General features: G+C 48.6%; 1 protein-coding gene and 1 long non-coding RNA gene across 4 annotated transcripts in view; one reads left to right on the forward strand and one right to left on the reverse strand.

Moving 5' to 3' along the window:
• The window catches only part of CAMK1G (calcium/calmodulin dependent protein kinase IG), a 32731-nt gene that overhangs the window by 12950 nt on the left and 6148 nt on the right, over positions 1-13633 (reverse strand). For all 3 annotated transcript variants that reach the window (XM_027975980.3, XM_027975981.3, XM_042229265.2), the window contains exons 2-4: positions 9485-9605; positions 3499-3627; positions 384-458 (exon numbers count right to left, since the gene is read on the reverse strand). In XM_027975980.3, the coding sequence (XP_027831781.3) occupies positions 384-458; positions 3499-3627; positions 9485-9605 (325 nt within the window). The remainder of the gene's footprint in view (positions 1-383; positions 459-3498; positions 3628-9484; positions 9606-13633) is intronic.
• LOC114117304 (uncharacterized) overlaps positions 1-13633 on the forward strand; it is a 43340-nt gene that overhangs the window by 4032 nt on the left and 25675 nt on the right. The window lies entirely within an intron of this gene.

Here is a 13633-nt window from a genome sequence, read left to right on the forward strand (position 1 = left end):
GAGGAAGGTTCTGGAGGCCTCCTGCTATGCTGGGCGCTACCCTTTCAATTCTAGGGTTGTGAGGTGGTCCAGAAAGTCTGAGAGGCATAGGGAAGCAGGGAAGGATGGACAAGTTAGGGCTACAGCCATTTACAGACTGGCATTTCAACAAGTGGTAAGGCTACACTGGTACATACCAACTCAATTATCAGCCCTAGTTTTAACCCTCGGTCCACTCAGAACACGTCTACAACCAGAAAGAACTCTTGGCACGTCAAAGCCTCTTGAACTAATTCTTGGTTTGTCTTTTAATCACCATCCTTCTCTTACCACCAACAAACCTCTTCTAGGCCTTCAAGGCCCCACCAGACATGTGTGAAGGAAGAGGGTCGCCATGCACTTACAGCTGCATGACCAGGTAGTAGTGAGTGGTGCTCTCATAGATGTCCTCCAAGGTCACAATGTTCTCGTGCTTGATCCTGAGGAAGAGAAAGGGTCACCGTGAATGGCCTATGGCTCACGTGGTCCAGACACAGAATGCGGATCTAGCCTAGACGGACTTTGACTTCTTTCAGAGACTTTTGATGACAATGTTTAGGAAGATAGGATCCTTGTGACTCCTTCCTGATAAGTAGGCAGTCACAAAAAAATTCCAGAGAAAAGATTCAGCATGGTATTCAATTCGTATTTTTGAGTGGGTAACTGATCCTCCTGACTTCAAGGAACAAACACCTCACTGTTACTCCAGGAATCTCTTTAAACTTTACCAAGAGAGAAAGCTAAAAGAACTGAGGGAAGCTGAGGGATCTGTGATCATTAGTTTATTAGTTTATTAGTAATTAATTAGTTAATTAGTTTATTCTACAAAACGGGGCTCCAGGTCTCCTTCAGAAACATCCCATCTTGTGTGACCCCTCAATAGCTGGGATGTAGGTTAGCTAAGCCTCCTCATGGATAACCTAGGAGGAAGCTTTGCAAGATGATTGTTCCAGGATATTGTGAGTAAAACAGATGCTCATTTTGAGGGTCAGTTCCGTGGGACGCCTTAGATCAGTGATTCTCAAGCAGGGGCTCTTTTGTCCCTCAGGGGATCTTTGACAATATCTACTGATGTTTTTTTTGGTCACAATTGGGGATGGGGGATGTGTTCCTGGCATTCAGTAGGTAGAGACAGGAATGTTGCTAAGCACCCTGCAATGCTTAGGAGAGCCCTCAACACAGCAAGGAATTAACTGGCCTAAAATGTCAGTAGCACCTAGGCCAAGAACCTCTGCCCCAGACTACCTCTGTCTGGGATTACTCAGAGGCTGAGTCAAGCAGAATAATCATGTTAGCTGAGGGGTTGGTTTGCAAGCAGCAATTCTGTGCATGCCCTTCCAGGAGGAAAGTCTCTACCCAGGGGGAGAGGTAGTTTTACCCAGGGCTGTGCAGTACAAGGATTAACTTCAGCTTGGAGACAATTGGACCCGAGTTCAGGTCCATTTGCTACTTGGCTAATCTTGGCTGGTTTACTCAAATCTTTCAAACCTTGCTTTCCTTGTCTATAAAGTATATCTCTTCCATAGAATTATATCAGGACGAAAAGTGATAAGACATGTAAAATGCTTAGTACAGGGCTTGGGGAATAGTAAACACATCATCAAGAGTAGCTAGCATCTTGAAGATATTGAAAAAAAATACAGGCTCCATGCAGTGACTATGTGATGGATTCATCTACATTTATAAGCTGATGATGCTAACAGTAATTTATCGATGATTTACTCACTGAACAAATATTTATTGAATATCTATGCTGTTAGGGACTGGTGATACAATGTAATGATAAGAAGGACCAATGAGCCTATAGTCTCTCTCTCTACCCTAATCTCTCTGGAGCCCAGACCAAAACTTCTACCAGACACTTCTATGTAGAGATAGCTGGATATATTTATTCAATATGTATAGAGGCAGGTGAATATTTATAATCAATATACTGCAACCCACTGCTATTTCGTCTCAGCCTACACATCCTTTTCATTTGCTGTCCTAAGCAATGAATGATATGACTGTCCACAGAACAGCTCCGTCTCAGGGTCTCTTTAATGCTTTTTTTCTTTTATTCTCCTTCCAGCCAGCCCCAACCACCTCTCTCTGAAATATCTCTGGGACTCAGTCTTCTTGCTGCCACGTGATCTTGCCGCCACCTCTGGTCCTCATCCGTTGCCTCAGTGATTGAGAAAGTTGGCAGTTGGTCTTCTGCCCTCTAGGCTGGCACCCTTCAATCCACCCACCACCATGCTTAAGAGGGATGGCTCTAAAATATAAACCGACTATGGAACTTTTGCCTTAAAACCCCTAGATGACTTCTCTCTACTGATAGAATAAAGCCAATGTTCTTTCTCTTGGCATCCAGCACCCTTTATTATCAGGTCCCCTTCACCATTGCTTCATCTCCTCTCAGTTCACGGGCTTCCAATTCTAACTCTTCCCTAATGTCCCTTGCCCTTGATGATCCTATGTTAATATTTATGCTACACTTGACCTGACTTCTCTTTCTGCACTGCCTTTCCTGCCTCTATAAAATTCTACTCACCCATCAAGGTCTGTCGTCTTTGAAAATGTACCTAGAATTCATACTCACGAAGACACACATACAGGCAACATGAATCTCTGTCTCTGCTGCTGCTAAGTTGCTTAAGTCGTGCCCAACTCTGTGTGACCCCATAGACGGCAGCCCACCAGGCTCCCCTGTCCCTGGGATTCTCCAGGCAAGAACACTGGAGTGGGTTGCCATTTCCTTCTCCAATGCATGAAAGCGAAAAGTGAAAGTGAAGTCGCTCAGTCCTGTCCGACTCTTAGCGACTCCCTGGACTGCAGCCTACCAGGCTCCTCCGTCCATGGGATTTGCCAGGCAAGAGTCTCTTCTACACTTTGCCTTTTGCTAGTGTGGCTCACAACCAATGGGACTGGCATTCGTTATGGGTGCTTCTGTCTCTGCTAACAAAGATAAGAGTTCCTGAGGATAAGAGTTTTTCGACTTCATCTTTGTGGTCCTGATGCCTAAGCACTTTTGGATTACTGTAGGAGTTCCATAGGGGTTTGGTTTATGAGTCCCGTTGTAAACATTTGATGATTTGTTAGTGCTCTCTCCATCGTGATAGTTGGAATGCTGAACCTACATCTGTGTTAGAAGAAATCGAGGCTCATTTCCAAATCTTGTACTACTTCCTTAATTGTTACTTCTTCCTGGTGTTGACTTACAGTTGATTTTTGGTCCTTTGAGCTAATTACTTTGTGGTCTGTGTGTGCAAACCAGCTCTGCTCTCAGTTGATCACTAGTTGATTTGATGAAAAAAAAAAAAAAAATCAGCCAAGACAACTGTCTGGCTAATATAGCTGATGGATCAAACTGACTCATCAGCTCGAGCAAAGGGAGTTAATACCTATGGGGGTGGAAATCCCACCTCAGTCTCTCTCAAAGGTAATTTGTGAAGGACAACATCCCCTGGTTGTCCTTGACCAACACTAAGACCCACTCACTTTTTCAGCACAGCGATCTCATTCTCCAGGCTGCTGTCCCGGAAGGCAGGTGACTTTTTGATGCACTTCAGGGCAAAGAGCTTCCCAGTTACCCTTTGCTTCACCAGGAAAACTTCTGAGAAAGCTCCTCTGAGTAGAAAATACCAAGAGATAAACATTAGTACTGGCAGCCTAGGGAACATTGCTGGAGACAAAAGCAAAGGGCAGGTGAAAGAAGGTGTGGCTGGTAGTTTGTTTCATTGTCATCATGGGCACCATGGTAGATCCTATCTGACATGATAGCATATTCTTTGACTCAGGGGCTAGAGCGCTGGTTGCTCTTGGCTAGTTCCATGATTTGGAAATGATTCTCAGAAACCCTGCTTTAGGTCTGCAAATTTCTCCTCGGCAAACCCATTAAGGAGAGGCCACTGCTGATCTTAGAGAGGCAAATTCTATAAAGAAGTGCCCAAATATACGCTTATAATCCCAGCTGCGGAAGCTTTGTGGTTCCCCAGTCAGGGCAGCTCTTCAGGAGCTCCTTAGTAAACGACTCACTAAGCTGCTTTCAAAGCACAGAGCTCAAGTAATTTACACCAGAAACACCAATGGTGGAGACAGTCCAGCTGCTGGTGAAGATGCATGAACAAATGCTACAACTGAGAAAACTTAATAAAAAAAAAAGAGAGAGAGAGAGAGAGAGAAGTCGCTACAGAGTCAGTTTACTTGTCTTCTCCCAACATGGTGTGGGCTTCCTTGATAGGAATAATTAGTCCTGAATATTCATTGGAAGGACTGATGCTGAAGCTGAAAGTCCAATACTTTGGCCACCTGATGTGAAGAACTGATTCATTTGAAAAAACCCTGATGCTGGGAAAGACTGAGGGCAAGAGGAGAAGGGGACAACAGAAGATGAGAGGTATCACCGACCCAGTAGACATGAGTTTGGGTAAACTCCAGGAGTTGGTGATGGACAGGGAGGCCTGGTATGCTGCAGTCCATGGGGTCGCAAAGAGTTGGACACGACTAAGCGACTGAACTGAACTGAAAGAATCTGCCTGCAGTGTAGGAGACTCCGGTTCAATTCCTGGGTCAGGATTGTCCACTGGAGAAGGGATAGCCTACCCATTCCAGTATTCTTGGGCTTCCCTTGTGGCTCAACAGATAGAGAAATTCACCTGCAATGTGGGAGACCTGGGTTCACTCCCTGGGTTGGGAAGATGGCCTGGAGAAGGAAAAAGCTACCTACTCCAGTATTCTGGCCTGGAGAATTCCACGGACTGTATAGTCCATGGGGTCGCAAAGAGTCAGACACGACTGAGCGACTTTCACTTTCAACATGGTTGTTGGCAGTTAGAAGTAGCACTGAGAGATGGGGCTCTAACATGAGAGAGAAAAGACTCCTCTATCAGCTTCAGACGCTGATGACTACTGTGAGCCAACCGTCAGCGGCAAGGGGGCTGAGCATCTGCTCGTTCGGTAGTATCTGTGAGAACAAAAAACAGAGCCCAGCTGCTCTGGGCAGGCTGTCTGAAGATGGAGAGGCTGGAACCCAGTGAGAACACAGGGTAGGATTCCAAATTGCAGGATTCTTGGTTTAAGGGCAGTGTGGGGGGTAGTCCTCTAAAGACAAGGCCATAGCAACATTTAGTGAACAGCGGATGCTGGAGCCTGATGTTAGAACCTCAGATTTGGGGTAACAAGTCATATACCCAGTTTCTTCATCCGAAAAATGAGAATGTCAATAGTATCTGATTCATAGGGATGTTGAGAAGAGTATGTGAGTTAGTAGGTGCATGAGCATGTACCTGACATCTAGTTAACTATGCGTGTGAAATACTATTATCGTTCTAAGTACTATTTGAGGGAGAACGCAGGTTAGTAACGAGAGGAGAGAGAGTTTAGGTGAGGAAATAGCTGAGCCATCCTCTGCCTGCCATCTGGGGGTTCTAGTGTGGAGGCCCAGTGGCAGCCCAGCTTCCGCAAGGACTTCGAGAATCTGCACTAGAAAGCGCTGGGTGTTTCCGGTGTCTGTTTCCTGTTTCCCCCAGCTGCACTTGGAACCGAGTTAATTAGAGCCTTCAGAGCTTGCTCTGTTCTTTCATTCATTCACCCATCCCTCCAATCAAGATTTATTGAGCACCTACTGAGTCTTAGACACTAGAGATGAAAAGGAAAGTTTTTATTCTGCTCTTAAGCAGCCTGTAAATTAGTGAAGAGCCCAGACAAACGAGCAATTAGCATTCACTTTGAAAAACGCTGTTAGGCTTTCCATGAACGCTGGTTGAGCTGACAGACCCTCTCTGTGTCCGGCCCTGGGATTAGCACTGGTCTGCCTTAGAATCTGGTGTGAGGAACAAGGCACAGACAGACCCGCAGGAAGTGCTATGACCCCACAGGAAACAGACACTTAAGAGAGGGCCTTGGCTGTGCTTGGGAGGGTGGGTCACACACCGCACAGCCCCAGCAGAGGCCGTCGCCTCAGAGCCACTGTATCTTTCAATGCAATAATTACGATAACATTTTTACTCTGGACCGCAAGCTAGAGAAAAGGGCCTTTTTTCCCCCTAATGTGTACAAAGTGACCTTTTGGGTCGGCTGAGAATCACATCATTCGTGGCCCTCTGACTTAAGAACATGCTGAACTCAGTTTCAAGGGATCAGTGAGGCTTAGCCCAGGGCAAAAACAAGTTGGAAGTGATGTTTCAGGTGGGGGTGGGGAAGAAGCAGGATTAAAAAGCCTGTAAGTGCAGAACAGCAGGGCAGGGTGGGGCCGCTGGAGGGTGGTCCAGCCCCTTTGTGATGGATGCAGCAGAGAACAGGGGAGATGGGTGTGGAGGGACACTGGGGGTCCCACTATGCCTGGCTCTGGGTGGAAAATGCTCATGTGTTTGTGTGATGGATGGATGGAGGGAGGGAGGTTGGATGGGTGAATGGATAGGAAGTTTGGACTGAGATTATCATTGTGTTCCACTCATCGGAAGACCTTGCTTTCCTTATTGTAAAAGGAGAGTCGAACCACACGGCCTTAAAGATTCCTCCCACCTGTGATGTTCTCAGGTTTGCCTTCAGATTTCTCATTTTGCCTGTATCTTTGGAACCACACGAGGATGGTTCCCTGATTTTAAAGCTGACACCCTCTCTGAGTCCACTTGGAGAATGAGATCAAACTAAGAGCTTCCTGGGGGATCTATCCTGCAGTGAGTGGCATCTCCTAGGGTTGTGCAATGTTGTGGGAATTACTGCTCTTCTGCTCAGGCTGTTTTATGCATGTTGTGTGTTTGTGTGTGTGTGTCTGTGGAGCAGGGGCAGAGGAGAGGGATTAGAAGACTTAATTGTGCAGTCTGCCAGACTGGGGAGCAGAGAGCTAGTTCTGAGTGGCCAAGGTTGCATGGGTCAGGAGCCAAGACGGCCGAACCTCAGTGCTAAGAGCACTTGCCGTGATAGAACTCGATTTGCTTTTCCTGCTCTGAATAGCCTTCTGCTCTTGCTGGGAGCAGGGGTGCTAGAAGAGGAAGGGAGGAACCAAGAAGAAAAATCTTCTCCTGGGCCATGAAAAAAGGAGGCCTGGCGCTCGAAGACATACCCTCTGTAATGGACGAGTTTTGCCAAGTGTCCCTACAGCTGCCCAGGGCCCTGGAATTGTGGGTGATTCTGGACAGATTTCACAAAAGCCCATTTTCCCCTGATGGGTGGTTCCAGTGGAGCTGAGGACTAGAGGACTAGAGGCCTTTATCGTGAGATCCTGGCGCTTCCTGAACAGGAGAAGTTGGCGCTGCCCAGCTGCCCCTCTGAGATCACATGACCTGGCTAATGCCACGGGGTCTGCAGCCTGGGGCTGCCTGTCCCCATCCCAAGCACCACAGAGGTGTCTTCTCCTGAGCTTCTGTTCAACCTTAGCTGCTGCGATAGCTGTGACTTGCCCCCGTCTTGTCTGTCTGGTCCCCTCATATTAGCGCTGGGCTGGGTACATGAGAGCCACCAACAACACAAAATATAGACGGCTGGCCGCTGGGTCCTAGCCCCTTTAAATTTCAGTTTAGTATTCTGAGACCAGGAAGCTGTATTTTTCAAAAATTCCCTAGATTGAAATGAAACTAGGAAATGATTCATTCTCTTGACTGTGACAGTGATACTGTGGATATAGGAGAAGGTGCCTTTGTTCTTGGGCGGTGCAGACAGAAGGATCCAGACGTGATGTGTCATGATATACGCAACTTGTTTACAAATTGTGCAGTGAAGTGTGTGTGTGTGTGTAAAGCAAATATGGTGAAATGTTAACAATTACTGGATTTAGGTGACGGGTATAGCAGAGTTCATGGTACTGTTATTTCCCTTTTACGTAACATTTTCATAGGTAAACATTAGAGGCATGATAAGCTCCCCAGGTGGCTCCCCTGTCCCCTGGGGTTTAGAAGCTGCCCGGCAGACTTCACTGAGCTTCTTGAGGATGGCACGCCTCTATCTCCGATGGTCCTGAAGCACAAGTCTGAGCAGGCGGTGAATACACTCTTGTCAACCTGGGCTTCTTTTCCCCTCTTTCTCTGGATATTTGAGATGCTTAGCAAAGCATTTTTGATTCACTCATGAGCTGTCTTTCTTTCCTGCCCAAACGCCCCTGCTAACCCCCTGTCTTGACAAAGGCCCTTCATGGAGAGCGGATGCTCTGATGCCTGGGGTGGCCGCTGAGACCCTCCTGTGTGCTGAGTGCCACCCCTGCCTGGGATGGGAGGGCCCAGAGGCCTCCTCTCAGGGTCGAGCCGGCTCCTCTCTGGTTTCAGAGACTGTGTGGGCAGCATCACTGCCTGAGGTCACTGCCTCCTAGCCAGGCAGAGGGAGCTAAACTTAGCCAGAGTTGGCTCAAAAGAAAGCTGGCTTGTGTGGACAGCCCATGAAGGGCCCCTCGCATCCCTGGCCCAATTAGCCCAGACTAATTAGCTGACCAGCAGGGGTTTGGAGGCCATGGGAGCCAGTGGCCCGGAGCCGCTGCCAGCCTGCGTCAGAGGCCGTGGCCTCCTGGAGGCGAGGCAGGATTAAGTGGAGAGTCAGCCCCAGGCAGGCTGTCTCTGCTCCACCAGGCATGCAAGCGCCATCCAGGGGGCAGGCACAGACACCCCAGAGGCGGGCAGGAGCTTGGCTAGGACTCGACTTTATTTTTCCAACATGGTGCTTCAATACGGAGCCAAGAAGATGGTGGTGGCGGTCGTGGACATGCGCTCAGTCATGTCTGACTCTCTGCGACCCCATGGGCTGCAGCCCACCAGGCTCCTCTGTCCATGGGATTCTCCAGGCAAGAATCCTGGAGTGGGCTGCCGTGCCCTCTTCCAGGGGATCTTCCCAATCCAGGAATCGAACCCAGCAGACGGATTCTTTACTGTCTGAGCCACCAGGAAAGTCCAAGAATACTGGAGTGGGCAGCCTATCCCTTCTCCCGGGGAATTTTCCTGACCCAGGAATCGAACTGGGGTCTGCTTCATTGCATGCCAATTCTTTACCTGCCGAGGTACCAGGGAAGCCCCAGAGGATGGTGATGGTGGGAGGCAATTCAGGTGTGTATAACCCATTGGCTTTGTAGCCTCAGAAGCACCACCTTCTGTAGACAGAAGACAGTGGCTTTGCCCTGTTTACTGTGGGGGGAGTGGAATGAGGAAGGCAGGTGAGGAGGCCCAGGAAGGTTCAGGTCACTGGATCCCCGGAAGTGCTCCAGAACTCCTCTTCCCTGCAACCAGGGCAGGACTCACAAATTGTGATGGATCTGGAAGCAGGGTGGGGTCTCGGGGGGTAAGAAGGCAGAACCTTGGGGAAAGGGCTGAACTGACCTCTGTAGCACCCCAAGGCATCTTTCCCTGAACTACCCCTCAAAGCCCCTACTCTGCTCCTGCGACCTGTTGAGATGGTGTATCATCTGCTGCTGGCCCAGGACGGCTGTCTCCAACTCACCCCCCCCGCCCACCCCCCCACCACCAGCAGGCAGCCCTGCTGCCCCAGCCTCGGCCCCTGGACTCACGATCCCAGCACTTCCATGAAGATGAAAGTTTTCCGGATGTTGGTGGTCTGTTTCTTCCAGGAACTGCAGTCATCCTCTTCCTTTCTACCCATCGCCTCCAGAGTTGAAGCTTCTGGGGATGCTTGGTTTGCGGAAGGGAAGAAAGGATCTGATCAGCTACTTTCTCTAATAGGATGAGAACAAGTTGTAGAAAGAACTTATAATACTCACATCCTTCACGTAACAACTAGGAGTAAGGACGGGGAGCAAAATCTGGATAACTGGCAAAAATAGGTTACATTACCATAACAGATTTTATTGACAGTCCACTACGTGCCCACTGAGCTTGCCCCGCGGTCACAGGGTTTAGACTCTCATGATGGAAACTCCCCCTTGTACAAATGTCTTTAAGGACAATAACACATTTACGAATAGATTAACATGGGACTATCCACCTTTGGAGAAGGAAATGGCAACCCACTCCAGTATCCTTGCCTAGAGAATCCCAGGGATGGGGGAGCCTGGTGGGCTGCCGTCTATGGGGTCGCACGGAGTCGGACACGACTGAAGCGACTCAGCAGCAGCATCCACCTTTGAAGGGATCTGAACTGTTTACGATACCACTAGAGCTTCCCTGGTGGCTCAGACAGTAAAGAATCTGCCTGCAACGCTGGAGACCCAGGTTTGGTCCCTAGGTGGGGAAGATTCCCTGGAGAAGGAAATGACAACCCAAAGTTTTTTTTATTGATTCAGCCTACCGAGTCAGCCGGACTTCTCTCTATTATCACAGCTTGGCTGCCTCCTCCAGTCATTACTGTTCTTAACTTCGCTCCTACTGTTCTGAGTTAAATGAATGAATAGTAGATGAATGAGCATCGTGTTTCCTCTGCACCTCCCACAGCATTTAGCACAGTGCTGTAAAAATAGTTCCTCATTAAACTCTGAATTGAAATGTGCCCTGAGTTCATCTTAGGCTTTTCTCGATACTGAATACTATATTTATTCAACGGTCAACACCTACGATGTGCCAGGGGCTGTGTGTACCCTATCTCATTCCCCCTAAATAGTACCTTTGGTAAACCCTCTTCATCCGTCAGTGTGTGTCATTTGTTTTCCTGATTGACGCAATGAGAACTGGAGAACCAGAGACGTGATCTTATAGCCTAGTGTGGTAGATAGAGCAGATCTGTCTTTTACAAGGATGATTCAGGATGTATCTGAAGATCAGATCATGTAGCCAAGATTCTAGGGCTAATGATTTGCATTCTAGATTTCTTATTCAAGATTAGAAACAGATGCTATGTATCTCCTGCTATATTACACTGCATTCTAGCCTTTTGACACTTAGTTCTATGGTCTTATTTAGTGTTTTTCAATACATTTCTAGACAAATGGGCTCCTGTTATATTTTACTGCGATACTGTAACGTCGCTTATGGTACTCAGTGTATAACCCAGGGGTCAGATGAAGAACATAGGTGATGGTCCTGGCTTTCAAAGTGCCAGAAGACTGGAGAAGTCAGGAACCACGTGAGTGAGCTAGTATGTACACGGTGAGAAAGCCTGGGTAAACCGTGAAGGAACAGAACCTGAGCTTGTTACAGAGACGATCAGGTCTCCCTGGTCTTCTTTAGGTGAAGGTCAAGGAGGACTTATGTCGTAAAGTAGCTTCTAGGTTCTTTTCTGCCTTTAAGTCATACCTGGGAGGCTTAAGACCCTGGAAATAAGAAGAATGTGACTAAGCGTGGTCCTTGGTAGGAGGAAGAGGCGTGGAAAGACTGACAATTCTGGCCCAAGTGGATCCTGAGAAGGAGATGGGGAGACAGATGGTGTAGTTGGCAGAAGCACACGTCTTGGTTTTTAACCCTCTTGGAGTAAGCACCCATCTAGGAACAGAGGAGATCAGGGACGTGGATGGCTGGGCCCCCCAGGACCCTGAGGGTGGGAGACTGCAAGCCTAGGAGGAACTCTGACTGCAACCACCTTGAATAGTCGCCTCTGGGCAGGCCAGGGATAGGTGGCAAAACAGCGTCACGTGGCCTGCAGCGACTCCAGAAGTTCCCGAGGGCCTGAGGGGCTGCAGCTGGCTTGGACAAGCTCATGATGCCTAACCATGCTCCACGCTGGGTGGCCTCACGTTGTTAGCATGGAATCAGCCACCATGGGAATATTTACACCATGGAAACAGGCAAATGCTACCATCGGGGCCTCTGTTCCACTCCTTCCCTCAGCCCCCAAGAACCAGACGGTAAACATCTACCAGCTCACCTCTGCCCACGGCCCTGGAGAGGGGATACTTAACTACCAGAGCACCTGTCAACCAGAGTCCAGAAGAACAGACAGCTACAATCAGGGCTTCTAGGATGGAAGCAAATGTCTGGGGTCAGGGCTTTAGTGGAAGGTGTCCTAGGGGCCAGATGGAGCCAGGTGCACTGCAGAGGTCACTGGGCAGCCTCTGGTGAGATCCCTGAGAGCCGGGATCCGAGGCCCCTGATAAGTCTGGGGCCCCCTTCTCCCTGCCACTAGCAGGCTAAGTAAGTACCTCAGTAAGTACCTCAAACACAGAAGGCCACCTTGAAGTAGAACAGGGGGAGGAAAAGTCATCGCAAGGCTGTATGTTTTCTTCAAAGACACTGGATCGGCTAAATGAGACTATTAAACATGAGGTCATATGTTTATGGACAAGGTTATAATGGACAAGGTCAAATGTAAAGTTTCCCTTTTTGCTGTCTGGTAAGACTGGAGTTTATGGGGAGGCTTTTATAGGAAATAAAGAAGCTACATTTCATTTGTACATTTCAGTCTAGTGTGTAAATGTGCAACCTGGCTATATAATGAATGCCAAGTCACTTTAGTCGTGTCCAACTGTGTGCAACCCTATGGACTGTAGCCCACCTGGCTCCTCTGTCTGTGGGATTCTCCAGGCAAGAATGCTGGAGTGGGTTGCCATGCCCTTCTCCACCCAGGTATTGAACCCACGTCTCTTATGTTGCCTATACCTACATTGGCAGGTAGGTTCTTTACCACTAGCGCCATCTGGGAAGCCCCATAGAGGCTCTTATTATGAAAGACACATGTGGGCAATGATAAGCATTCTTTAGCATTGGGTCCAGCCAAATGTAGGCCCGGTGTACTCTTTCTTCATATCCCTAGGCCCATTGGTTGATTTGTTCCTTTTGGCAGGATGGCAGCCAAGAGGGACCACAGCAGCTGAGGGTCCAGGCACTGGCCAGCGGAGGACCCACCAGCAATGTGATGGGCTGATCTTGAACTTTGAGAGCACAGCCTCCAAGGTGGAGACAAATGAACGCTGACTGGCAGAGACTGCTTTGGAGAAGATGAGATATTAGAATAGAGGGCTATCTTTCAGTTCAGTCGCTCAGTTGTGTCTGACTCTTTGCAATCCCATGAGTTGCAGCACACCAGGCCTCCCTGTCCATTACCAACTCCTGGAGTTCACTCAAACCCATGTTCATCGAGTCGGTGATGCCATCCAGCCATCTCATCCTCTGTCGTCCCCTTCTCCTCCTGCCCTCAATCCCTCCCAGCATCAGAGTCTTTTCCGATGAATCAGCTCTTCGCATGAGGCGGCCAAAGTACTGGAGTTTCAGCTTTAGCATCATTCCTTCCAAAGAACACCCAGGACTGATCTCCTTCAGAATGGACTGGTTGGATCTCCTTGCAGTCCAAGGGACTCTCAAGTCTTCTCCAACACCACAGTTCAAGGGCTATCTTTAGCCAGGTACTATTCTGCAGATTCTTAGCCCCAAATCTAGCAGCTTCCACTTATCAGAGTTATTGGCAGCTGGACTTGGACCAAATGCATCTTACTGTCTAGACACACAACAGCTGAGAAGTTCTGAAGGCTGTAGGGGATGAGGGTCAAGGCTTGGATCTTACAAGGAGCCAATTAACAGCATTAGTTTGTGTGACTCCCTCTGTGTCTCCCCCTCCATAGAACAACAGGCCTTCAGACGCCCCTTTTCCAAGTAAGGAGCCAACCGAGAGCCTTCTTTCCAGTGTGCACGTCCACCGTGGGGGCGCGCATCACTCCCCTTTCTGGAGCCCCCCCTTGGATTGACGGTCTCACTCTCCAGGAGGCATCACCGCCTCATTAGCAGCTCTGTACTCACTGTTCCTTCTTTCCCATTGCTCTTAAATAGCTTAAAAA

Source organism: Ovis aries, chromosome 12 (genome assembly GCF_016772045.2).
Source record: "Ovis aries strain OAR_USU_Benz2616 breed Rambouillet chromosome 12, ARS-UI_Ramb_v3.0, whole genome shotgun sequence".
Lineage (NCBI taxonomy): Eukaryota > Metazoa > Chordata > Mammalia > Artiodactyla > Bovidae > Ovis > Ovis aries.